Source organism: Hyaena hyaena, unplaced genomic scaffold, assembly GCF_003009895.1.
Source record: "Hyaena hyaena isolate Hyena2069 unplaced genomic scaffold, ASM300989v1 scaffold_350, whole genome shotgun sequence".
NCBI lineage: Eukaryota > Metazoa > Chordata > Mammalia > Carnivora > Hyaenidae > Hyaena > Hyaena hyaena.
This window is the reverse complement of record NW_024080980.1, coordinates 1276197-1301692: the sequence shown is the minus strand read 5'-3', so window position 1 is coordinate 1301692 and position 25496 is coordinate 1276197. Positions and strand designations below refer to the sequence as shown.

Here is a 25496-nt window from a genome sequence, read left to right as displayed (position 1 = left end):
CTTCTGGGGCAGAAGCTGTCAGTGCCCTGCCCCTATGTTCTTTGCCTCTCTGGAGGACTGCCCATGTATCCCTGTTGGAGGACACTCTCTGACCTTGGAAGTGGGTGCTGTTGGTCTGCTCTAAGACAGGCCAGAAGTGTAGGAGTGCTGATACCCTGAACAGCCCTCAGACACTGAGGGATAAGAACTGGTGTATAAATATCCCAACTCTCCCTCAGTGGGACAGTTTGGAGGCACCTCCCGGCTCACTCTCAGAGAGGCCTGGGCTGATTAAGCCCCAAGTGCTGACAACAGAAATTGGCGGATTAGCATCTGTCTTATTGGCTCTCCACCCTTCCCTTTTCCCTTATTCATTCCCTCACTATGACCCTGAATAAACTACTAGCATCAAAATCCTTGCCTTGGGGTCTGTTTTAGGGGGAATCCAAACTAAGGAAAACTCACTGTGTGTACCTGACAATGCTCTGGGCCATTTGGAAAAAAAGACATCATCTTGATCGCCAAAAGCAAGGTGGCATTAAGGATATTATGTCCATCTACTGCATAGACCACAAAGCAGGAAGGTGCCCTGAATTCCTACAGTTTGAAAGTCTCTAAGTTGGCTATGTTTAGTACCAGTTAAAACTATGGATGCCAGTAAGCAGTGAACTCTTTCCTGTTATTACAAAGGAAGAACTCATTCTGGACACTGGCTGCAAAAGAAAAGACAGAACCCACTTTGTTTCCCTAAAGTGCTGAAGACATTTCCCCCTGCGGCCTGCAAGAGCTTTTAAATTACTGCGCCTTAAAAATAACATTCTTACTCCTGTATGGGTTATAGAAACTGAAATGGCGGGTTATTTCCATCCACCTCCAGAGCAGCTACTCAGGGGCTCTGAGCGTTGGGATGGATTATGCAATGACTGGTGCTATCTCCCACTGGGCAGAAAGAATCACTCTTCTGTGATGGGCTCTCGATGTAATGCAACAGGACGTTTGAGGATCTATGCAAGCAGGGAAGGGAAGGTGTAAAGAGGGACGAGAAGATTAGAAATCCTGGTTCACAACAAGGACCTGCCTGCTTGCTTTGGCGAGCCTCTTGCACTCTCCACTGGCACCGTGCTCCGCAAGGCCCTGGTCCCCTCTGCCTGGTTCTTCCTGGCTGGGAATTTTCCCATACTACACCCGGAACTGATCGCTGACCTAGACTTGACCACTGACCTGGAGTCGACCACTGGAGGTATTTGGAGAACACACAGGCTTTTGAATTGTCTATTGATAAGGAGTCAAACACTATCAGCTTTGTGGAAGAAGCCAGAGGCCACAGTTGATTCCAATTCAACTTATATGAAGAGTTTTTTGAGTGACATTTATGCTCCAGGTGTCACTGCTATTTATTATGACTGTGGAGCACCAGGCCAGAGCAGCACCTCCATGGGAAGTCCTTCTCAGAGCTTGTGTAAAATGAAACATTATTGTTTCGCCATTAGCTGTGACGATCACTCTGCTATCCATCACTGTCTAAAAAGATTCTGAACTTCTGAACAAGCCTGCCATTACACTATTGGACTGTGTGATTATGGATTGCATCACTGTAGAAAATGAGTGGACTAAGGAGAAACAGCAGGGTGGAGGGGATTGTACATAGATGGGGAGGGACAGCTCTTAACCATGTCCCATTTAATATGGGCTTGATAAATGTTCATTTGAATTGAAAAAGAAAGTCTGGATAGAACTACAGCTTTCTAAGGCCCTGAGCACATGGTGACCCAGGACTGTGCAAATTTACATGTGTCACGCCATTGAAACTATTAATAGCATCCCCTTTCACTCTCAAAAGTGCCCTGGTCTGGAATAAATTACATGGACACTCAACCTAAGAATGACAGCTCAAAGAGACAGCTGACTTATTTGGTACCATCCATATGTGTATCTGTGGGGTAACTTTTGCCCATTGCCCAACTCTGTGAGCACATCCAGAAATTTTTCATCCTTCTTATCCCTGGGACTTTATAAATGATGGGTAAATAAAGACGTTGGTTGACGGAACAAATGAATGGGAGGAGGCCCTACTTACATTGGCAATTGCAGCCTGGAATCACTGAGTTAGAATGGGAAGACCCCTTCAAACTCCTCTTAGGTGAAGAAGCTCAGTCAGAGCTATAAAGAGGCTTGGTGACTTGAAATCTCAAGGTTATTACTATTCAAAGCGTGGTCAGCACACTAGTAGAAACGGAAGTGCCTGGTAGCTTATAGAAAGGCAGAATCTCTGGTCCCACCCAAAGCTCCTATCAACGTCTGTGAAGGATTGAAGGTTTTACCCTACTTTTGAGCTAATAAATGAGTCTGTTACTCTCACGGATACTGACAGAAGACACAAGATTCCTAAGTTAGAGACAAAGGATCCTATTACTCCCACGAGAGCAAGCAGCATGAGCAACGATGCTGTTGGTTTGCACAGGTTCCACCTGCCCCTTCAAGTGCCACAGGGAAGAGGTCCAGGTGACACTGACTGTGATACTGATTGGATCACAGCCGAGGAACACTTAGCTTAGGGAACTCCCTGCTTTCAGAGTGAGCAGTAAGCAAGCCTGCTTTTTTCCTTTTGGGGGTGGGGGGATGTGGAGGGATATTACCTCACCCCTCAAGATTACTCGCTGCAAAAACAACCCTAAGACACGGCCCAGGTAACAAGGAGTCAAGGGCCTTGCATTCTTAGCACAGCCAGCAAGAACACACAGGGGCACTTGGGGCCCTGGCACTCTACTTCTCCCAACAATCTACTGAATCCAACAGTGCATTTTAACCAGATCCCTTGGTGATTTGATTGTATGTTAAAGTTTAAAAAGTGCTCCTGCAGGCCTCTTGCCCAAAGCATCTGGAGTTTACTAATCAAGCCACTCTTACAAGTGCCATCAGCCTCAGGTTGATTATCACCACTTTTAGAATTTATGGCTCTTCCTCTTTGGCCTATTGGTTACTCGTTCCCCAGTCATGTCTGGCTTCATCATACATTAAAAGTTTTTTTTAATGTTTATTTATTTTTGAGAGACTGAGTAAGAGCGTTGGAGGGTCAGAGAGAGAGGGAGACACAGAATCCAAAGCAGGCTCCAGGCTCTGAGGTGTCAGCACAGAGCCTGATGCAGGGCTCAAACTCACAAACCATGAGATCATGACCTGAGCCGAAGTTGGACGCTTAACTGACTGAGCCACCCAGGTGCCCCTGTCTGCCTTCATCATACATTTGCATCAGGACAGATCTTAAAGTATAACAGTATCAGAAGGTTGATGGGAAAAGAGTAAAAAATGGAGAAGAAAAAGTGGACCTCAAAGAGAAGTCCCAAATAAGAAATTCTTTTTCTCATATATCAGGAAGTCCAAAGGTAGGTAGTTCAAGCCAAAGATGGCAAATCCACAATACCATTAAAAACCCAGATCTCTTGCACCTTTCTGACCTTCCATCCTTGGCATTTGACTTCGGTACTCTTGATGGCAAAATGACTAATGTACCTCTAGGCAGCACATTGGTGTTCAAAGAAGTAAGCAACAAGGGCAAAATCCTCATGCCAAATGAGTCTCCCCCTTTCTATCATTAAGATAATAATTTAGCTGGAGCCCCATCCTGTCCAATTCCTATCAGCCAGGAATGGGTCACAAGGCTTGTCCTGAGTGTAAGGACGACTGGGGGACTATGTATTTCACCTGGCAGGTTGATCCTCAGGCAACATTGTGATTTTGTTAGTGAGGAAGAGAGGCCTGGAATATCAGATAGACCATTAGTAACTCATGCCGAAGAGCCCACCTAAGCACACTGGGAATGGGGAGGGAGGGTGGGTGCCTGGTCCCAAAGCTGCCCAAGGCTTATCACAGGGAGCAAAGGGAGACACTGACTTTGTTCTCATAGTCACAAGGGGCCTCGAGTTTTGTCTTTTGACCTTACACTGTGTATATAGTTGACCCTGAACTACGTGGTCTGAATGGCCCGGGTCTACTCATACAGATTATTTACAGTACTGTAAGTGTCTTTTCTAATTTTCTTATCCCCTTCTGTTCTCTAGTTTACTTTGTTGTAAGAATACAATATATAATACACATAACATATGAAATACATGTTAACCAACTGCTTATGTTATTGGTAAGGCTTCCTATCAACCATAGGCCATCAGTAGTTAGGTTTTGGGGGAGTCCAAAGTTACACATGGTTTTTTGACTGTATGGAGGGGGGAGGTGTCAGTGCCCCTAACCCTTGTGTTGTTCAAGGCTTAACTGTATATGTTAAAATGATAACTTTATTAAAAATAAACATTTAAGACAAAGAGTACATTTTTTACAATTCTCTTGTGACTTTCCTTCACACACAAAAAAATGTTGTCAGGAGTTTAAAATATAGGACTATCCCTGGTGTCTCTCATTTTCTGGCTCTGCTGCATTGACTTAATTAGTAATAATGGGCCGTTGATGGAAACATGGGCCCCTACATACAACAGAAAGAACTATCCTATGTGATCTGGAGAAGCCTGTTGGGCTAAGTAGGACAAAGGCACAGCAAGAGATGTTCAGTGTTGTAGTTTTGGTCTCTCCAATGGGTGGTGAAAGGTGGATATCCATTTTGATGGCCTTGACCCTATCCAAGGAACTGCTGTAGACATTTTCCCATGGGTGCAAAATTAAATTCCTGCTTTGGTCCAGCCAGGGTCTGTTCTCTCAGCAGGCAATAAATAATAAGCTGAATTCTGAGTCAAGTCTGACATCCAGGGTGCCCACCTTCCCCCAACAGCTCTCATCCCTCCATCTTCCTCAGCTCTTTCCTATAGGGAATTTCAGTCTGTCTGCTTGCAGGGCAGATGCTCTAAATGGAAAGTTGCTGTAGTAGGTTTAGTTACAGCAAACAGCTTTAGCTGGTTCCTGCGCACTCCAAATCCGGACACCAAAGTCACCCCTAGCCCTCAGATCCCTGTGCTGTACTCTGGTGGCATCAGCTGTTGTCCTGCAATTGTTAGAGAAAATGCCAATCATTGTAGGAATGATATTTTAAGGCTCTTCTACTCAAAGTGTGGTCCAAAGACCAGCATCATCTGGAAGCTTATTAGAAGTGCAGAATTTCCACCCTGACCTCTGAAATTCTGAATAAGAGATTGTATTTTAGCAAGATCTCTGGTGATCCAAGTTCACATTGAAATTTGAGAAGCCAGGCCTTAAATGTTAGCACCTTAAATCACAAATCATAAATCTAGCTCTCTCTGCTCATTCAGCCGACCTTATGATTATAATTTGGCTGTTGCAATGGAAATGCCTATCCCAACATCCTCTTCCTCACCTCTTTAATAATAGAATCCCAATTTTATTCGGGACAGCAATGTGCTTTCCTATTAAATTTTTTTAAATGTTTTTATTTATTTTTGAGACAGAGAGAGACAGAGCATGAGAGGGGGAGGGGCAGAGAGAGACAGGGAGACACAGAATCTGAAGCAGGCTCCAGGCTCTGAGCTGTTAGCACAGAGCCTGAAGGGGGGCTTGAACCCATGAACGTGAGATCATGACCTGAGCCGAAGTCAGAGGCTTAACCAACTGAGCCACTCAGGTGCCCCATCAATGTACTTTCCTAAAAGACACTTCCCAACTGCCCTTGCAGCTAGAGGAGGCTATGAGACCAGATTCTCACCAATGACGTATAAGTGGAAATGTTTATAGGCCTAATGGAAAATCTAAAAATCAGGTGGCATATCATTCTTTCTTCTTTCTTCTTTCCTCCTAACTGCTGCTGGCAGCCTGGCCTTCATCAGTCATCTCGGAAGATGAAGTGACGTAGACCCTGGAAGTCACAGGCTAAGGATGGCAGGATAAAAAGATAAAAGCTTATATCCAGATGATACACTGGAACAACTCTATCAGCCTGGAGTTGGATATGTGCAGACTTCCTCTGTAGGAAAGAGAAACTGGTTTAAGCCACTGTACTTTGGGATTTTCTGTTATATGTTGCTGTTATGTGTGTTATGTGTCTAGAACTTACTGACCAAAAACCAAAAAAAAAAAAAAAAAAAAAAAAAAAATGTTCAGTCCCCTCAACGGTTAAATCTCTCCTTGTAAATTAATAAAATGAGATTCTGCCTTATACACCAGCCTCTCTGAATTCTCACAATGTGACTCTGTTCCTGAGAAGTGATCTGGTGACTGTGTGTTGGGACAGAGTGCCAGTTGAGGAAGACCACCAGGGGGCCAGCTGTCCCCAGACAGCACCCCCTCTCTCTTGCCTTTCATTTTCTTCTAACCTTACTATGTACTTTTGGTGAGAAAAAGGAGAAATAAAAGGCCTAAATAATTCCAGACTGAAAAATCCACTATTCAACCTCTATGAATCAATGTATTTATAAAGTGTTTTCTAAGTTATAAAGACTTAACTGATTTTTGTAGATACCTCAATGCTCTAGACAGAACTATTGTTCTAATCTTTTTTTTTTTTTTTTTTTTTTTTAAGAGAGAGAGAGACTGAGCAGGGGAGATGGGCAGAGAGAGAAAGAGGAAAGAGAGGGAGAATCTTAAACAGGCTCTACACTGTGTGGAGCATGACATGAAGCTTGATCCCATGATCCTGGGATCATGACCTGAGCCAAAATCAAGTCAGATGCTCAACTGACTAAGCTACCCAGGTGCTCCTCTATTCTTATTATTAATCATGGAGAATTTCACTGTAATTTTGACATCTTAAATTCCAAACTACAATGATATTTGTTTTATGCTTTCTACCTTACATAGCCTTCACATAGGCAGTTGTATTTAATCTTCAATAGCTCTATAAGAAGGTATTTGATCCATCAATTTATAACTAAGGAAACTAAGACTCAGAGAAGTAATATTCCTGAGACACACAGCTAGGAAGTGGTAGTTATCTCATCAGGCTCCTTGCCACAGCACCACACTACTCTAATCCTATGCAGGGACTCACTCGCTGGGGCCAGAGGATATGTGGAGGGGATATACTAGGCAAGTGGCAGACAGTATCCTCTTTAATCACACCATATCGATTTTGCGCATTTATATACACTATATACTGGATACACTGGCTGCAAACTGGCTTATTCTTTCTTCCTGAGCTGGAAGGGGCATGAGATTATCTGCTATTACACAACTCATCCTCATTTGAAGATCCAGAGAAATGAGATCATTTATCTAAAATCTCAGGATTAGTTAGATACAGGTCTTAGACTCTTTACCTCCAGGAAAGTGAATGCTCCTCCAAAAACATCCCCATGATTCCTAGTAAATTCTGAGGAGCTCATGTTACCACAGCAATGTTTTGACCAAAATACAGAAATTTCTTTGGTGTAAAAGGTTTAATATTCAAGACGCAACTCTGATTGCTAGCTCAGTCTGGCCCAGACTTGCACTGATTAACATCAAAGTGAATCACTAGCTGTTCTGGGACATACATATTATTAATGGAATCAGTCTGCTGAGAAGCCACAGCAGCTATGGTCTTAAATCAGCACATTTGAACTACCTTGAATTTATATCTGAAAAATGCCTAAAATCAGTCACCACCTAGCTGTAGACATAAATCTTACTCTACAGAGCTGTAGACACAAAACCAGTTTCCTAGGGGCACCTGGGTGGCTCAGCCAGTTAAGCATCCGACTTTGGCTCAAGTCATGATCTCACAGTTCCTGAGTTCAAGTCGCTGTGTCGGGCTCTGTGCTGACAGCTCAGAGCCTGGAGCCTGCTTCGGATTCTGTGTCTCCCTCTCTCTCTCTGCCCCTCCCTTTTTCATGCTCTGTTTCTCTCTGTCAAAAGCAAATAAACGTTAAAGAAAAAAAAAAAGAAAGAAAGAAGATCTGGCAATCCTGGGCTTCAATTCCTAAACAGCAATAATTGTTGAGAGCTGGGTGATGTCTCCCCATCTTGGACTCATTTTCCCCCATCCTCATCATTTCCTGTAGAATACATTTCCTTTAATGAGCCCCAACAATTCTTATGAGCATTTTCTTATAATCAAGAGGAAAGTGAAATGTCTGTGTGTGTGTGTATTCTAACAAAAATAACAGAAATGGGAAAATTAAATATAGGTCATGAGGGCCATGTACTTCTTTGTGGAAGAGGAAAGAACATTGCTAAATGTTTAATGCGCAAAATGTGGCCCTGTCAAAAGAAGGCAATTTAATGTGCTGTTCTGAAGTGGGAAGAGCTGAGTGTAGAGCAAAAATACCTGCTGAAAATTTACTAATGAAAAAAATGGGGCTTAAATTTCAACAGGGGTTCTTTTTGATTGAGAATAAAATAAACAGTACTGCTGTGAACTACAGTTACATATGAAGTGAGAAAATTATACCCTACTTGCTTCATTCATTTGCCTGCCTAGTCCCTAGAGCCATTTGATTTTGAGGACTGAAGGGGAAATAACACATGAAGGATACCTAACATGGTATTAAGAATATGCAGCTCAGTGCCTGGCATGTAGCTGACTCCAAAAATGTTAGTTTCCTTTCACTTAGTTTATTTATCTTGATTGCAGAAAAGAATATTGGAATCTATTTCCAACTTTACTCTAAAGTCCAACAGTCCATGTGTATATACAATCAAGAAGACCAACAAACGGGGTCACTTCCAACAAGGTCAGGAGATCAGAGGGGCAAAGCAAAGCAGGTAGGGAGTGACTTCTTTATCAAGAAAGAAGAAAGAGATTTGAATTCCTCAGTCTGAAAAAGCAGAAGCTTGACGAGACATGATCAAAACTATGAAGTCTTAGATGGAAGGTGTAGAAAGTAAGACTGTTGTTCAGTATATATTCCCCCACCTCTTTCCCTGCCCACCTCCATGGGAAAATAGCACTTCCCCATCCCATGGATGTTAGACTTGGCCATGTGGCTTGTTTTGGCCAATGGAAGGTGGTCTCTGAAGCTTCTGACCTCCACCAGGAGAAGAGCATGGTTCAGCCTTCAGCCTCGACAATAGAATAAGCCCCATGGAGCAGATACAGAGTCTGGAACCAATTCCCATTGACCTGCAGACCCACAGCTAAAAATATGGGCTTAGTGGTGTATGCCATTGAATTTGGGAGTACCTTTTCATGCTGCCTTACTGCCGCAGAAGTTCACCACTACGGAAGGTGTATATGGTGAAGAACTTTCCTAATCCCCAAATGCCAGGACTAGGCATCTAGACATTGTTCTATGTGAGACTTCAAAAGAGAAAACATTTCTATCTGGTACCTCTTTTTCAAAGCCCCCATTCTTACTTTAGATGCCCCTTCTCTCCATTGTCCCGAACTGTTGAGTTTTAGTCATACACCATAGATATTCTCCATCTCATTATTCCCTCAAAATGACCTGTCCTTTGGGCCATGCCTTCAGTTTTGCTTTCTCTCTAATGAAATAATGAAGGCTAATAGGAGCGTCTGGGTGGCTCAGTTGGTTAAGTGCCCAACTTCAGCTCAGGTCATGATCTTGCAGTTTGTGAGTTCGAGCCCCACATTGGGCTCTGTGCTGATAGCTCAGAGCCTGGAGCCTGCTTTGGATTCTGTGTCTCCTTCTCTCTCTGTCCCTACCCTGCTTGTGCTTTGTCTCTGTTTCTCAAAAATAAATAAACATTAAAAAAATTTTTTTTAAATAACGAAGGCTAATAATAAATAGCACTTTCTATGTGTCAGGCATTGTTCTAAGTACTTGACAAAATTTAATTCATTCAATTTTCACAGCCACCCTATATGGTAAGTACTATTAAAATCTCCATTTCATAGATGAATAAACTGAGGCACACAGAAGTTAAGTAACGGTTCCAAATAACATAGAGTTAGTGAGTGGAAGAGTGAGGTTCAACTCAGGTAGTTTGCCCTTAGAATCCAAACTCTTCCCCCCTTGTCTTCTCCTCCTCCCATTGTGATGAGTTAAATGGATAAACTAATGTACACTAACATTAATTTGTTATCCAATGCTAGTTTATTACTTCCTCAGCTAATATAAGGCCATAATTCATTATATGCATAGAAGGCCCTGAGGAAATGAATCTAGTGATGGAATTTTGCCCTTATGACAGGCCATTGAGATGATTTGAGGCTGATATTTTTTTCTCCTGATCACAAACACTCTGAATGAAAGCCAAAGAATTCGTAAACTGAAAACTTGAAAGAAGAAATTTCGTGAGGGAAAGTGAATCCTGTCTTTTGACAGTGTGTGGGGAAGACACAGTGGGTCAATGCAAACCTCCTGGGAGCCTTCCCATTCTAAAAGGGGGAGGCAAGTTGGCTTAAATCCTCCTTGTGGAGGCTGGGCAGTCCTTCTCCAGAATTTCAGGCTCCACCTCCTCATGGTGGTTCGGATCCTGACTCCAGTGGTTACCGGGCAGCTTAAGCCCTATCGTCCCTGCATCATGTCTACATACGAAACACCGCTTCTTTGGAAGTTCCTGCAAAAGTATCAACGAGACCAAGCATGTGATTGTTTCATTTTTACGAAAAGCATGTTAAGACTCAGAGAAATTGGGGGGTGCCTGGCTGGCTCAGTCAGAAGACCAGGTGACTCTTCATCTTGGGGTTGTGAGTTCAAGCCCTGCATTGGATGTAGAGATTACTTAAATAAATAAACTTAAAAAAAAAAAAGGGGGGGAGGACTTGGGTGGCTCAGTCAGTTTAGCTTCTCAGGTCACGATCTCACGGTTTGTGAGTTCGAGCCCCACGTCCAGCTCTGAGCTGTTAGCACAGAGCTGGAGCTTCAGATTCTGTGTCTCCCTCTCTCTCTGCCTTTCCCCCACTCACACTCTGTATCTCTCTCTCTCAAAAATAAACATTAAAAATTAAAAAAAAAAAAAAGACACTGAGGAAAGGATCACATCACAGATTATACAGCCATCTCACTTCATGAGGCCCCAACCAGTTCTGCAGGTCACACTGTTTTCAAAAACCCTTACACCCTCTATAAGGGAGCTTTTGGTGGGCAGGCCCCCAGGTCTGGCTGCTTCTCTCAAATGAAATAGCCATAACCCATCTGTTCCTCTAGCTTTCAGCAAGTCTTTCCCCTAGAATTCTGATAAATCCAAAAATCTCTATCTCGTTACAGTAAAAAATATTAAAGAAAACAGTGAGGTAAAATAACCTGATTCCCCAACAAGAAAATCTATAAGGTCATTGGAATGAATAAAAGACTGCAGCAAAATTGGTGAACACATAATCAACAGCAGAACAACATAAAGACCAACAGCATGCCCACACATATATACATAACCTTATTATTACAGTAATAATTATGAATAATAAATGAATCAATATATATTTACAAAGATGCCAGTTAGCTTATTTGCAAAAACCATAGGGCACCTAGTGATAATTCTAACAGAAGATGCCTAATAGGACAACCTAACTATTCCTCTGAGGGACAGTGAATTAATTAATAAACTGTGGTTTATTCATACAGAATTCTATATTGCAATTAAAATAAATGATTCATTGGGGCACCTGGGTGGCTAGGTCGATTAAGTATCGGACTTCGGCTCAGGTCATGATCTCATGGTTCATGAGTTTGATCCCCGTGTCGCACTCTGTGTTGACGGCTCAGAGCCTGGAGCTTGCTCTGAGTTCTGTGTCTCCCTTTCTCTCTGTTCCTTCCTGCTGGTACTCTGTCTTTTTCTCAAAAATAAACAAACATTAACAAATTAAAATAAATAAATAAAATGAATGATTCAAACCCACCTATATGTCTACATAGCTCCATTTAGAAAATATAACACTGAGGGGGAAAAAGTGATTTGCAAAATTTACACATAGTATATAATTCATGTAAAAATACAAAACACACAAAACAATCAACTGTATGAATAGACATTCTGTATGAGAATTAAGTTCACCTATTTTTAAGACAAAAAGTAATGAAAAAGGATTGGAAAAGTACGGGAGTAGAGTGGGCTTTCTTTAAAAAATTTTAAGTGGATTGTACACCTTATATCTATACTATGTTATATGTCAAATATATTCAATGAAAGAAAATTCTAAGAGGGAAAAACGTCTGTGGTGCTATTACTTTACTTTTATATCATGTATATATTGTATTATTAATACATGCTAATAGTTTAATGGATGTATTTTATTTTTTTATATTTATATACTTGAAATATTTTATAATTAGAAATTAAAATGGAAATTTCATATGGGTTCAAGAAAGATTTCAGAAACATTGAAAAGATGCTCATCTTCTTTAAAACTTTATTTTTACTCTTACCATGTATATTTTTAAATGTCCAAACCAAAAAAGAAAGTTTTGCCCTTAGCAGGAAGTTAGAGAGACTAGCCAAATGTTGTAAAATATGAGATTAAACTCCTTGACTGAAATTTTATTACCATAGCAGATTAGATGTGTAATACTTTGCCTGTATTTTGAGACGTTTTTAGGTAGTCATGAGACAGGGCAAGTCCCTTAACATCCCAGCCCCTGAGTTTTCATACCTAGTGGCTGAACTGTGAAGTCCCTTCCAGCTTAATGTTTTTGAATCTTTGTGAAAGCCTTGACCTCAAGTCACTTGTCAGGGTGCCCTGCTCCTGTCTACAGTGAAAAGCAGCCTCTCTCTCGCTCTCTCTGTCAGCTAGAAAGAATTAAGCAGGGAAGCCTCAGAATACAGAGGGCAATGTAGAGAGGAAATCAACACCTAGACTTGGCAGATCAATTAGGACCCAGTGGGAGCCCTGAGAGGAGGGATACTGACTGAGAAGGTCAGTCCTGCAGATAAGACAATGATTCATCTGCCCCCTCTGACAAGAGCAATGGTTAGGGAACAAGAGTACTCTCTTTGTTCTTACGTGTTGGGCTATGTATATCTTACTGCCTGTTGTAAAAATTGTATGGCAATTTAAATATAAATTTAGGGGCGCCTGGGTGGCTCAGTTGGTTAAGCGTCCAACTTCGGCTCAGGTCATGATCTTAAGGTTTGTGGGTTCAAGCCCTGCATTGGGCTCTGTGCTGACAGCCAGCTCAGAGCCTAGAGCCTGTTTCAGATTCTGTGTCTCCCTCTCTCTCTGACCCTCCCCTGCTCACGCTCTCTCTCTCTCAGAAATAAATAAAAACATTTAAAAATTGTTTAAATATAAATTTAAGAGTTACATTTTTGTTTGAAATGATTATTACAGTGATATTATGGTTCTTTTTGTTTTGAGAAAAGAATCATTATTTTTAAAGATATATATTGAAATATTTATGGATGAAATGATACGTCTTGGATTACTTTAAAATAATTCAGAGATGGAGGAAGAGGGTGAGAGTCAAACTAAGACAGGCCATGCGCTGATAACTACTAAAGTTTATTGATGGGGTCCATTAAACCTCTCAATTGTGATGCATGTTTTCAATTTTCCATACTAAAAAAAGTAAAAGCCACACTAGCAAGATACAATGCTTCATGAGCTAGCTACTTTTCTCAGTTACCTATACTTGCAGAAATTCTACCGACCGTGACTTTAGTTTTTCTTTAAAGATTTTAATTTTGAGCAATCTCCACACCCGACGTGGGGCTCAAACTCACAACAGCAAGAAGAGTTGCGTGCTGAGCCAGCCAGGCACCCCTACATCCTGTGAGGTTAAGCCCACTACTGGCCTGGGAGCATTTTCCCAGTCTCTTCCCACAATATCTGGTAGGCACTGACTGGCTTGCCATACAATGACAAACTTCTAAAACAATGTTGAAGTTATTTCATGATAATGGAATTCTAATAAGTTTTTAAAGATAATTGGAATATTCATCTCTTTCAGGAAGGGAAACTATCAGCCTCCCATACTGGAGGGACCACGAAAGCATTTCTTACCAATGGAATTTAGATTTGTGAAGTACCTACAATATGTCAGATGTTGTGTGAGTACACTATTTTTTTACGTACTGAAAATTGATTTAATTAGAGGTGCATATTATTTCCATCTCAGAGGTAAGGAAGCTTGACATTGCCAAGGTCATGCTGCTCACATGTATCAGCCAGGATTCCAGTCCATAACTGGATAAATCCAAAGCCTGTGTCCTTTCCACTGCAGACCCTTAGTTTGTGGGCCAGCAGTAGATACCAACCTGGAAGCCTGTAGAGACTGCAGACTCACAGGCCCCACCCAGGCTTCCTAAACCAAAATCTGCATTTTAACAAGGCACCTTGGGAATTGGGGAACACCTAAACCATTTGAACACTGAAGAACTTTGTTCTATAAAACACCTTATAAATATATCTCAAATAAGAGTAAATATTCCTGCTAACATTTATAGAGTTCTCACTATTTGTCAGATTTTGCTTATTTATTTTTTTTGACAACTCTATTAGAGTTGAGCAAACTAAGACTTCAAAGTGTACACAACTTCAAGGTCATACAGGAAGTGGTAGACCCGAGATCAGAACTCAGATTGGTCTGTTTCTGGTCCCTGGACTATACCCCATTGCCATTTGCCTCAGTCTAAACATGGAGTCCAAACATTTTATTTCATCTAAATGATGCAAATTAGGGGTCTATATCACTCAATTTGTCATTAACATTGTTTAATCTACTACTTAGGTTTGATGGTACAGAGTCTAAAATGTCAGGCTTAGTATGATATTGCTGCTATTTAAAATTTTAAACCATGGGACGCCTGGGTGACTCCATTAAGTATGTGACTTTGGCTCAGGTCATGATTTCATGGCTACATGAGTTTAAGCCCCACATCAGGAGCTCTCAGCACAGAGCCTTCTATGGATCCTCTCTCCATCCTTCCCCCGCTAGCACTCTCACTCTCTCTCCCTCAAAAATAAACATCTTTAAAAAATAGAAATGTTATTTTTTTAATGTTTATTTATTTTTGAGAGACAGAACATGAGCGGGGGAGGGACAGAGAAAGAAGGAGGCACAGAATCCAAAGCAGGCTCCATCCAGGCTCTGAGCTGTCAGCACAGAGCTTGACCATGGGGCTCGAATTCACAAGCTATGAGGTTATGACCTGTGCCGAAGTCATCAACTGAACTACCCAGGCACCCCCAAAAAAATTAAAATTTTAAACCATGAGATCATATGGTTAATACACTTACTAGACTAGAGCTAGTTTTATATATATAAACACACATATAACACATATAGAAATATACATATACACAAAAATACATAAGCATACACACACGTAAATATATATATTTATATATATCAAGGTGCAAATTCCAGTGGGTTATCTGGCTATTCCTCATTTACCAACAGATGGACTGAAATAGAAGATGAGGTTCACTGAAATTTACTGAGGAAAGATCAGAAAGGACATTCTGCTTCTTGATTTCACTTTTACATTACTAAGCAACTCTGTTTTCCAGTAGTAAAATGTTAAGGATCATTAGACAGACTCTCCTCAAACAACTCTTTGATCTTATAGAGTGTCAAATAACTGATTCATTTTGCTTAAAAGAAATATCCCACTGAGCAACTCTTTCATCTTCTGCCATCTGGGGAAAAAAGAAACATATACAATGCTTTCATTGGTACAGAATATAATAGGTTATACTTCTAGGCTTACTTTTAGTAAAAGCACTAAAAATGTATAATTAGTTCTAGACTGAAGCAGACTAAATTGTTATGAATATACCACCTGCAGTTACAAAAGAAAGCTTATTTCTGAAAATACCAGGGAAGTTCATATTTTTCCCATTTTGTCTCATGTAGAGCACCAAAGCTGAAAAATGTAATCTTTATCACCTAATGTTTGCTGGTCTCAATTTATAAAATCAGTTACTAAATATCTTCTCCTGTAGGAAGTAGGGAGGGTGGGAGAGTGTAACATCAGAAATCTGAGAAGTGACATTAAAATCATTATAAAAAAAAAAAAAGGTACTGGATTTCAGAATATTACAGTATTTAACTACAAGGAAATGTGATCTTCCAAAAATACATGTAATAAATATCCAACTAACTATAATCAGTGAACTTTTCTTTCTTCTTCACAGTGGTAAAGAACAGATGAAAACAATGGCAACTAGCATTCTAAAAATTTTATCTATTATGTATTTTAAAATGTCTAAGTAGTTAATTACAACACTTAGATGAAGAATAAACATTCTTCTAGCCTAGAAGATAAGTCTCTGTGTTTTCCCTGTGCATTCTACTGACTGTCCATGAATGTGAATTGATTTACACTTTGTTCCCTTTCATTCATCACCCATTTTCCAGGAATGGATAGATGAGGAGCTGAGTCTGAAATGAAAAGGCAATTTTAACTATTACCTTGCCCTGGAATTTTAAAAATATTCAGGAGGTATTCCTTTTCTGTGATAAATTTCTAAACAAATGAAAATTATTTCTCTATAAAATTTAATCCTAAAGTATGCTTGTACACAAACATACACATATGTATACACAGTACTTTTTTTAAGGGATGTGGGTTTTGCTTTAGACTTAGAAATAGAGGAGATTCCCTTTCTAGTGTTTTCTATGAAGGAAAAACAAAAAGGCCAAGAGAGTCTATTTCTCCTGTCAGGAATTTATTTCCCTAACTGTTTCTTTGTTTAAGATATGAAGTTCTGTGAGGCAGACTTGAAAAAAATCATAGGTAAGTAGTAGGAGGGAGGTCAGGTCTGTAATTCAAGGGACTGGTGACTGAAAAATGAGTTAGATACCTATCATTTCATTCATTCTATGTAGATACCTAGAATGAGATAAACACGACTCAAAGAAAAGCAAAAATAAGCAACACTGGGCATCTGTTTTCCCTCTAATTGGATCCCAGGATACCCTAGTGGGAGAGTTTGTAAGCAAGGATTCTGCCCGTTCTAACATTACCATTTTGTTATTTAAACACACACAAACACACACACACACACACACACACATACAATTGAGTAATGGTTGGTGACTGTTTAATCTCTGAAGCTCTTTCCAACATTATTTTATTATTTGAGTTGCTGACAGAGTCAAACTTCAAGAGTCCACTCATCTTGCTTATTTCTTTCATTTTCTTTTTTTCATTTTGGCTTTTCAGCTGGCATTTCTATCAACTGTGATGACCAGGCTTTGGCATAGTGGGGGAAGCCAGTCTTATCTGCAAATCTGTTGAAGGCAGTCTGTGGGAGCTGGTACAACAGGAAGCAACTCAAGGGGTGAGTGCCTTGTCCCAGTTCCCAAACACAGAGGAAGGCATCCCCAACACAAAGAGGAAGTGGCTGGTATCACCTCACCTCAGCCCCACAGGAGGCTCCTTTCCCAAAATGCTTTTCTGCAGAGCTCTAGCCCCTGCCAAATGATCCTTTTTCTTGAGATAAAGAAATACTCAACTGTGGCCTTTAAGAAGCTGATGAGTGAGCAGGAGGTGATGGTCTACAGAGAAAGAAGAGAGACATGTAGCTCCTGGGTGACAGAAAGTTGGAGAAAGGAGGAGCCGTCTCTCCTCTGGGCAGTGTTCCATTTCCCACTTCCAGGCCTCAAGGCTCAGCTGAATTAGAAGCCAGACTAAAGAAGACATCTGTGATACACCTTGGGGCATCACAGTAGGATCTAAGCACTTCCTCATATAATAGCAAGGAACTATTACTGATGAACTTAAACTCCAGAGCCTCCAAGAAAAGGTAAATCTGTATTCACACAACCTGTTACAGCAAGAGAATATACATTTTAGAAAGACTTATATTAAACAATGATTAAAATATTGTAAAAGAGAGGTCCTCAAGTATTGTAGTGCAGAACTTTTTGTACCCTCTTCACACACACACACACACACACACACACACACACACATTACATCATCATCATCATCATCATCATCATCATCCTGAAACTTTAGAACCCTGGTGACAAGGAGTAAATCTTCTGATTTGCTCACACTTTCAACAAATAATAAGCAGATGTTATACCATCTTAGAAGGTAACAAGTGTTATGGTAAACAGAAGGGCAAGTAAGATAAGAATCTGAATTGGCAGGGGAAAGGGTTCAAGTTGCAGTGTTAAACAGGGAGATCAGGGTACACCTCCTCGAGAAACTGAGGCCTGAGCAGTGACTTGCAGGAGTGGGAGTTAGCTAAGTAGCTGTCTGGGGGAAGATACTGGCTTGGTTGGCTCCTTACCTCCTTCAATGCAGAGGAAACAGCTAAAGCGAAATGATAAACAATTATGTTTAAGGACAGCAGGAGGGCCGACGTGGCTAGATAAGAGAGGTCAAGGGAGGGAGTGGAGAGAAGAAGTTCAGAGAGGCAGTAGGGGGTAGATCCTTTACAACCTTGTGGGTCACTGGAAGGATGTTGGCTTTTACTCTGATTAAAATGAGGAGCTACTAATGGGGTTTTGAGTAGAGAAGTGATATGACCTGGCTTATATTTCTTTTAACTTTTTTTTTTTTTTAATGTTTATTTATTTTTGTGAGAGAGACAGAGTGCGAGCAGGGGAGGGACAGAGAGAGAGGGAGACACAGAATCCGAAACAGGTTCCAGACTCTGAGCTAGCCGTCAGCACAGGGCCCAATGTGAGGCTCAAACCCATGAACTGTGAGATCATGATCTGAGCTGAAGTCGGATGCTTAATGACTAGCCACCCAGGCATCCCCGATCTGGCTTAAACTTTTAAAGGATCCCTCTAGCTGCCATGTTGAAGAGTTTTTATAGTAATTTAGGCAAAAGATAGCTCAGCCCAAGGGGGCATCAGTAGATGGTTGATAACAAGTTTGATTGTGGGTATATTTGGGAGGTAGAGTCTATAGGATTCAGTGTGGGGTGTGAGAGAAATAGAGAAGTCAAGAATGATTGGGCAAAAAGAATTCCTACCCAATGGGAAGGCCTTGGGTTGAGGAACTTTTTCCAGGGTAGGTCAGAAGCTCAGCTTGGGGGGCACCTTGGTGGCTTAGTCAGTTAAGTGCCTGAATCTTGATTCCACCTTAGGTCATGATCTCAGAGTTAGTGAGATAGAGCCCCGAGTCAGTCTCAGAGAGGATTCTCTCTCTCCCTCTCTCTTGGCCCCTCCCCCACTTGTGCTTTTTCTCTCTCTGTCTCTCTCCCCCCACCCTCCAAAAAATAAACTTTAAAGGGATGACTTGGTGGATCAGATAGTTAAGCATCCAACTCTGGCTCAGGTCATGATCTCACGGCTCGTGGGTTCGAGCCCTGCATTGGGCTCTGTACTGACAGCTCAGAGCCTGGAGCCTGCTTCAAATTCAGTGTCTCCCTCTCTCTTTGTCCCTCCCTCCTCCCTTTCTCTCTCTCAAAAATAAATAAACATTAAAAATTCAGAAAAAAATTGCTCACCTTGGAACATGTTGAATTTGAAATGTGCTATTAGGTATCCAAGTGAAGATGTGGAATAAGCAGTTGGATGTATTAGTTTGGAGTTTCACATGCAGGCCCTGGGATAGAGAGATAAATATGGGAGTTTTTATCATACATTTGAGTATTAGGGTACATAAAGAATTAAAGTAAAGTATCATACATTTGAGACTGGATGAGGTCACCAAGACTGGAGAAGAGGAACAAAGACTTAGCCTTGCAGTCCTTCAACGTTAAGTGGTCAGGAAATGAGGAAATGGTGAAGACTGAGAAGGAGCAGCTAGTGAGGCAGGGAAAGAACAAGGAAAACATTGTGACCTAGAAGCCATGTGAAGACAGATATCCACACGGAGTGACCAACTGTATCATGTGCTACTAATGGGTTAAGAAAGACAAGGATAGAGAACTTACCACTGGATTTCACGAAAAGGAGGTTATTGTTCAGAAATATAAAAGCAGTCTTTGTGGAGTCTGAGGGGCAAAAGTCTGATTAAGGTGGGTTATAAAGGCAAGGGAAGGAGGAATGAAGACACCAAATAAAGACAACTATTTTAAAGAATTTTGCTGTTAAAGAGAAGAATGAAATGTAGCAGTAGCTGGTGAAGAAGTAGGGTTAAAAGAGATTTCTTTTCTTTCTTTTTTAAAGTTTATATATTAGAGAGAGAGAGAAAAGGAGGAACAGAGAGAGAGAGGGACACAAAGAATCCCAAGCAGGCTCTACACTGTTAGTATGGAGCCTGACTTGGGCTCTAACTTATGAACCATGAGATCATGACCTGGGCTCATATCAAGAGTCAGCTGCTTAACCGACTGAGCCACCCACGTGCACCTCTTTTCTTTCTTTTAAAATGGGAGAATGCTAATGAAATGATCCAGTGGAGATCAAAAATGATTATGTAGAGAAAGAGGGGAGAATTGTTGGATCAATGTCCTAGAGTTGAGAAGAGATGGAATCTAGTACGTAAGTGCTTTAGTGTAAGAATATGAATTATTCTTCCTATGATAATTGGCAGGAAAATTGGTACGAAAGTGCAGATAGTGGATATAGGGGTAAATGTGTTAGTGGAAATCAAGAGGCCTCCAAAGAACACATAACAAAAGATAAGGAAAAATAATGAATTGCCCAGGGGCAACATTAGGATCCAGCAGACTAGGCACCTGGATGGCTCAGCTGGTTAAGGGTCCTATTTTGGCTCAGGTCATGATCTCATGGCTTGTGAGTTCCAGACCCAAGTAGGGCTCTGTGCTGACACCTCAGAGCCTGGAGCCTTCTTTGGATTCTGTATTTCCCTCTTTGTCTGCTCCTCCCCCACTCACACTCTGTGTCTCTCTCTCTCAAAAATAAATGTTAAAAAAATTATAATCTAGCAGACAAGTGAACAGGCCTTTAAAAACCTAAGGGAAGATAATTTGAAACATAAGACTTTTATACCCAGCCAAACTATCACCAAGTGAGTCTAGACTAAATGCATTTTCAAACACAAAAGGTGTGCTGGATATCTTCCATTTGTTCCTCCAGATCCACTGTCCACCCCTCTCTACCCTTCTTTGTGCTCTGGGCAGTAGACTTGTATGGGCTGCTTCACTTGAATTCTCTCATCCTCCAGCACTTCTGGTTAAGTTTGGGCAATGTAAGACACTGGCAAGATACCAGGGGGCAGAAAGAGAGAACTCAGCACTGTGTTCTTTTACTGAAGTCACAGATTTTATTGAGCAATCCTTTCTTATAGCTGCAGCTCTTTCAGGATTCTAGTAAACATTCCTTCCTCTTTACCCTTTAGGCTTAAATCTTCCTGCTCTTGCTAGCCCCATCTCCATGCTGTTCACACCTTTGTAAACAGTTCTTCTTTAAGCTGTTATCTAGCCCTGCCTTAAGAATGCCATTTTTTCCCTGGCTAGGTCTTGACTGGATATACAGGTCTCCATATACCTTTTCTCACAAACCTAGTGGAGGGAGTTCTTATTTTCTCACAAAAATAAGAAGAGAACACAGGAATAAGGCAAAGGAATCCCCAGAATAATGGCAAGAGACTATACCAAGATGTCAGCTGTGTATTAGGTACACAGAACAACCAATTCAAATTGAAGCAGGTCAGAAGATCCATAAAGATGTAATTGAGTGAATACCTAATAAGAAGTTTTACACAACTGGGACAAGTATTTGAAACTGAATTATGTAGTTAAGAGCATAGAAATCTAAGCAAATGAAAATCCAAATATTACATGTAACAGGGACACCTGGGTGGCTTAGTCGGTTAAGCTTCCGACTTTCGCTTAGGTCATGATCTCGTGGTTCGTGGGTTCGAGCCCCGCTTCGGGCTCTGTGCTGACTGCCAGCTCAGAGCCTGCAGCCTATTTCAGTCTGTGACTCCCTCTCTCTCTGACCCTCCCCTGCTCGCGCTGTCTCTCTCTCTCCTAGAAATAAATAAAACATTAAAAAAAATAAAAACAAATATTACATGTAACAAAACATTGGGCAAGAAAGAAAAGTAATCATAGTATATAGGAGATAGCTCAGTTGTAAATACTATCCGTGTAACAAACATTCCAAGGGACTTCTTTCCTTATATTACAAAGGTTCTCTATTTTTGTTATGTAGAGATTTCTATCAGGGGTATTTAGCATGACAGCATCTAAAGTGGCCAGGACATTTATCCTAATGTAATTGACCTAACCATTTGAGAGAGTGGAAAGTCAAGATCTCGGTTTATCTACCTCCAACCTGTGGGGTAAATTACTTAATTTCACTGATTCTTTACAAAGTACAAAGATTGCAAACCATAACACATAGTGTGCCTGGTATACAGTAGGTACTCATAAACGACCACTCTTGTCAGCCATCTTAATGGGAAAATGCTGGATAGGGATATTATAAAATCAACTTTGACCTCAATGTAGGTGGGTAATTGGGCATCTAGAGGTCATGGGGCACCAGAAGCCTGACTATTATAAACTTGATACTTCTCAGGTTAAGTAAATATGATATGGAACTCTGTATACAAACAAAACTGAGGAAATAAAAAACACTCTGACAAGAAAAGGTGACTGAGGGAGTAAAATACAGAGAGTGAATCAATTCTCAGAGGGGCTAAGAGCAGTATATAGCTCTTGTTTACAGCAGTGACTTTAAAGCTGTTTCCCCCAGAAGTCCGTCCTGCTTGTTAACCATAGAAAGCCTAGGACCCCAAGACTGGGTTCTGTTCCTTTCCTAGCCATATAAACTAACTCACTTACTAACTATGAGGAGTTTTAGCTGCTGGAGTTCATTAGGCTCATCAATTCTAGCGGTTGGTCAGATACCAATGGTTTGAATGGTAAAGGAAAACATTAGTCACTAAAAATAAACATGTATCAAGCACTCAAGATTTGTCAGTCACTGTTCTAAGCCATTTTACATGAATTGACTGGTTTGATCTTCATAAAAATTCTAGGTCCTTTTATCTTCATCTTACAGATAAGGAAACTGAGACTCAGAAAGGTTAAGGAAATGGCCTATGGTTACTGATACCCTGTCTCCAAAGCCTTCTAGGCTTCTAACTGTACTGCTAATGTAGAACAAATGCAGTCTTTAGCTGTGGATTTTTTCACTATCCTAAGAGCAATGATCAGATTACATATCAGCAAGTGATCGTCAACTATGACAGCAATAATGTACAAAGAGCCAGACTGGTTTTAGCAAAGGCTCTGACGAGGTGTACCAGGACAGAGCCTTAAAACCATCAACTCTCTCTGGAGGTGGGGCTCAGACAGTCAAATAGATTTAACCTGTAAAGTTGTGATAGAAAGGGAGTTATTTTAGGGCTACTTCAGGTTCTTTTCCAGCTATGTATGCCCAGGGCAACTGTGCCTGCCGTAGTACGGGCTGAATAAACGTCTGTTGACTGGATGTATGGATGACTCACCTAGCTGCTCTTGCCAAATCTCACGCGGAGCATCTCATACGAAAAATCGAGACTATTATTAAAGCAAGCCCCGTCAATACTTTTTCCATCACGCAGCGGCTCAGGGGCTGGGAAAACCTGCTTCAGAGGTGGGGCCAAGACTGAGGAACACGGCGCCACGTGAGATTGCAAAGCAGAGAGCCCAGAAATCCGGGACGGCAGTGACTCTCCGGACACGGGCTGCACAAAGCCTCTTTTGCGGCGGGGCGGCCCGTTTCCGTCTTGGCACGGGTGAAGTGTCGGTGTAGGCGGGTGACCGCCGTTCAGTCGAAATCGGGAGTCGGCGGGGGGGCGGGACAGCAATGACAGTGCAGGAATTCCACGCTGGCTGCGGGGTTTGTAAACCCGACTGAAGAGTGGGAGGGAGCACTGCTCACCTGACACACCCCAACCGGCTATGCTGCAGCCGAGAGGTGCGGGTGGGGCGGCGGGAGGCTCCTCACTACGCTGAATTCAGTGGAACACGGGCTGCAGCACCGCCGCCTGCCCGGTCGCCCGCGCACGCGCATTCCTCCCGCGCGCCGGCCAGACTGCAGCGCACGCGCAGTGCGTCCTCCCTCGCTCATTGCGTCCCGGCAGGGCCCGCGGCCCCGCCCCCGCAGGCCCCGCCCCGCTCCCGTGTGCTGAGCGCTCCATATCCGGGTTCCCGCCGCCGCCACCGCCGCGGCTGCCGCCTAGCTCATTCAGCTTTGCCGGGAGTGGTGTGATTCCCGACCAAGATGGCGGCTGTGGGGCGAGTCGGCTCCTTCGGTTCCTCTCCGCCGGGATTAGCCTCGACTTACACGGGCGGCCCCTTGGGTAACGAGCTAACATCCGGCAACGGCGGCGCCGCAGCGGGCGACGACGAGGACGGGCAGAACCTTTGGTAACGACCCCACCCTTCCCTGGGTCCCCGCGGGCACTGCCGGCCCTGCGGACACCTCGGGATCCCGTGCCCGCCGAAACTCGGCGCCGGGCCCAGGCCACTGGTTCTCGGGCAGCCCTCGCTCAAGCGCACCGAGGCGGGGTGTCCCTCCCGCGGTGGGGTCCCGGCCCCCGGCCTCAGCGTGCGCCTTGCTCCCCGCTAGGTCCTGCATCCTCAGCGAGGTCTCCACCCGCTCGCGCTCCAAGCTCCCTGCCGGGAAGAACGTACTGCTGCTGGGTAAGTGTCCCTCGCCTCGCTCCGCCCCGCCCGTCCCCACCCCGGCCCGGGTCAGGGTCCGCCCGCCCGCTCGCTCGCTTTGTGCGAACTGCCGGGCCTGGCCCCGCCCCACCGCCGGACCTGTCGCTGACAGCTTGGGGGAGCAGGGGCACGGGGACCCTGGGCCCCGGTACCTTTGGGGACCGCCTTCCCCAGAGCCCTTCCTCCTCCCCTGCGTGTGGAGGTGGCCCTGACAGTCTCCTATGGGAAGGACAGAATGTGATATCCCAACGGAGGGATTCTAGAGGCTTGGAGTTTCCCTAGAAAATAAGGACGGTTTTTCTTTCATAACAAAAATTAGTAGCAAGAGGCTCTTTGCAAGAGCTCCAGTGCAAATGGCTTGCCATTAATATTTAATAACTGACTCTTTGTATAATTGACAGGGAAGCTAGATATTGAGACCTGGTAATCGTGATAAATGTTCCTATTTGATTCAGCTTTTCGGGTACAATGGACTCGCATTGCAGATGCCTTTTTAATGGTCACTTACAACTCTGATATTTGTAAAAGGCGGTGTAACACCTTACTAGTCCAGTCCCTTGGAGCCAAATGCTTGTAGTAAGGTGAAAGGGTCTAATGGCTCAATTCTCCTGTTCTGTATTTTCTCTTCTCTCTGGAGGTTACATGTTTTGTTTCTTTACTGATTCTGAGGATAAGCATAGAGAATATTGAGGGAGAATAAATCACTGATTCACATTTTTGCAGGCTTAGCTCCTGAGTCATTTACAGAAGACATTTCTTCATATTCTTTAAATGTGAGATATAGATGCTTGGCTTATAAAATGATGGTTAAAACTTAAAACTTTGGTATTGGTGTGTCAAGACTAGTTTTATGTACATCGAAAAACAGGAAACAAGTCAAATGCTACTTGTTAGGGCCTGCTTTTAATAGAAATGTTTAGGTGGAAACAAATTACTTATTTCTCATGAATACCACCAATGTTGAATATATGATTCTTGATGTTCTTTAAAGTTACAAGGAGCTAGCTGAAAAATTAGTTTTTACTTTGTTTTTAATGTGAATGAAGGTACCTACTGCAGATTAGCCTGGATTCAGTCACGGCTTTATAATCGTAAACAAGTTCCTGGGTATCTACAAACCTCAGTTTCTTCATCTTTAAAATGGATATTATAGAAATAATAATGCCTCCCACTTAGAGTTATGGGGAAGACTGAATGAGATAATACT

At 42.3% G+C, this 25496-nt stretch overlaps 1 protein-coding gene and 1 long non-coding RNA gene across 2 annotated transcripts in view; one reads left to right on the top strand and one right to left on the bottom strand.

The window, feature by feature from the left end:
- Nucleotides 1-4326: 4326 nt before the first annotated feature.
- LOC120243616 lies at nt 4327-23610 on the bottom strand. The gene is made up of 3 exons (XR_005531359.1): nt 23089-23610; nt 19169-19266; nt 4327-4966 (listed from the first exon to the last, which is right to left on the bottom strand). It is a non-coding gene; the product is annotated as an uncharacterized LOC120243616 (long non-coding RNA).
- A 151-nt stretch (nt 23611-23761) lies between these two features.
- Nucleotides 23762-25496, top strand: part of DYNC1LI1 (dynein cytoplasmic 1 light intermediate chain 1) — a 40049-nt gene continuing 38314 nt past the window's right edge. The window contains exons 1-2 of the mRNA XM_039249837.1: nt 23762-23992; nt 24195-24268. Of these exons, the coding sequence (XP_039105768.1) occupies nt 23847-23992; nt 24195-24268 (220 nt within the window). The 5' untranslated portion in view covers nt 23762-23846. The remainder of the gene's footprint in view (nt 23993-24194; nt 24269-25496) is intronic.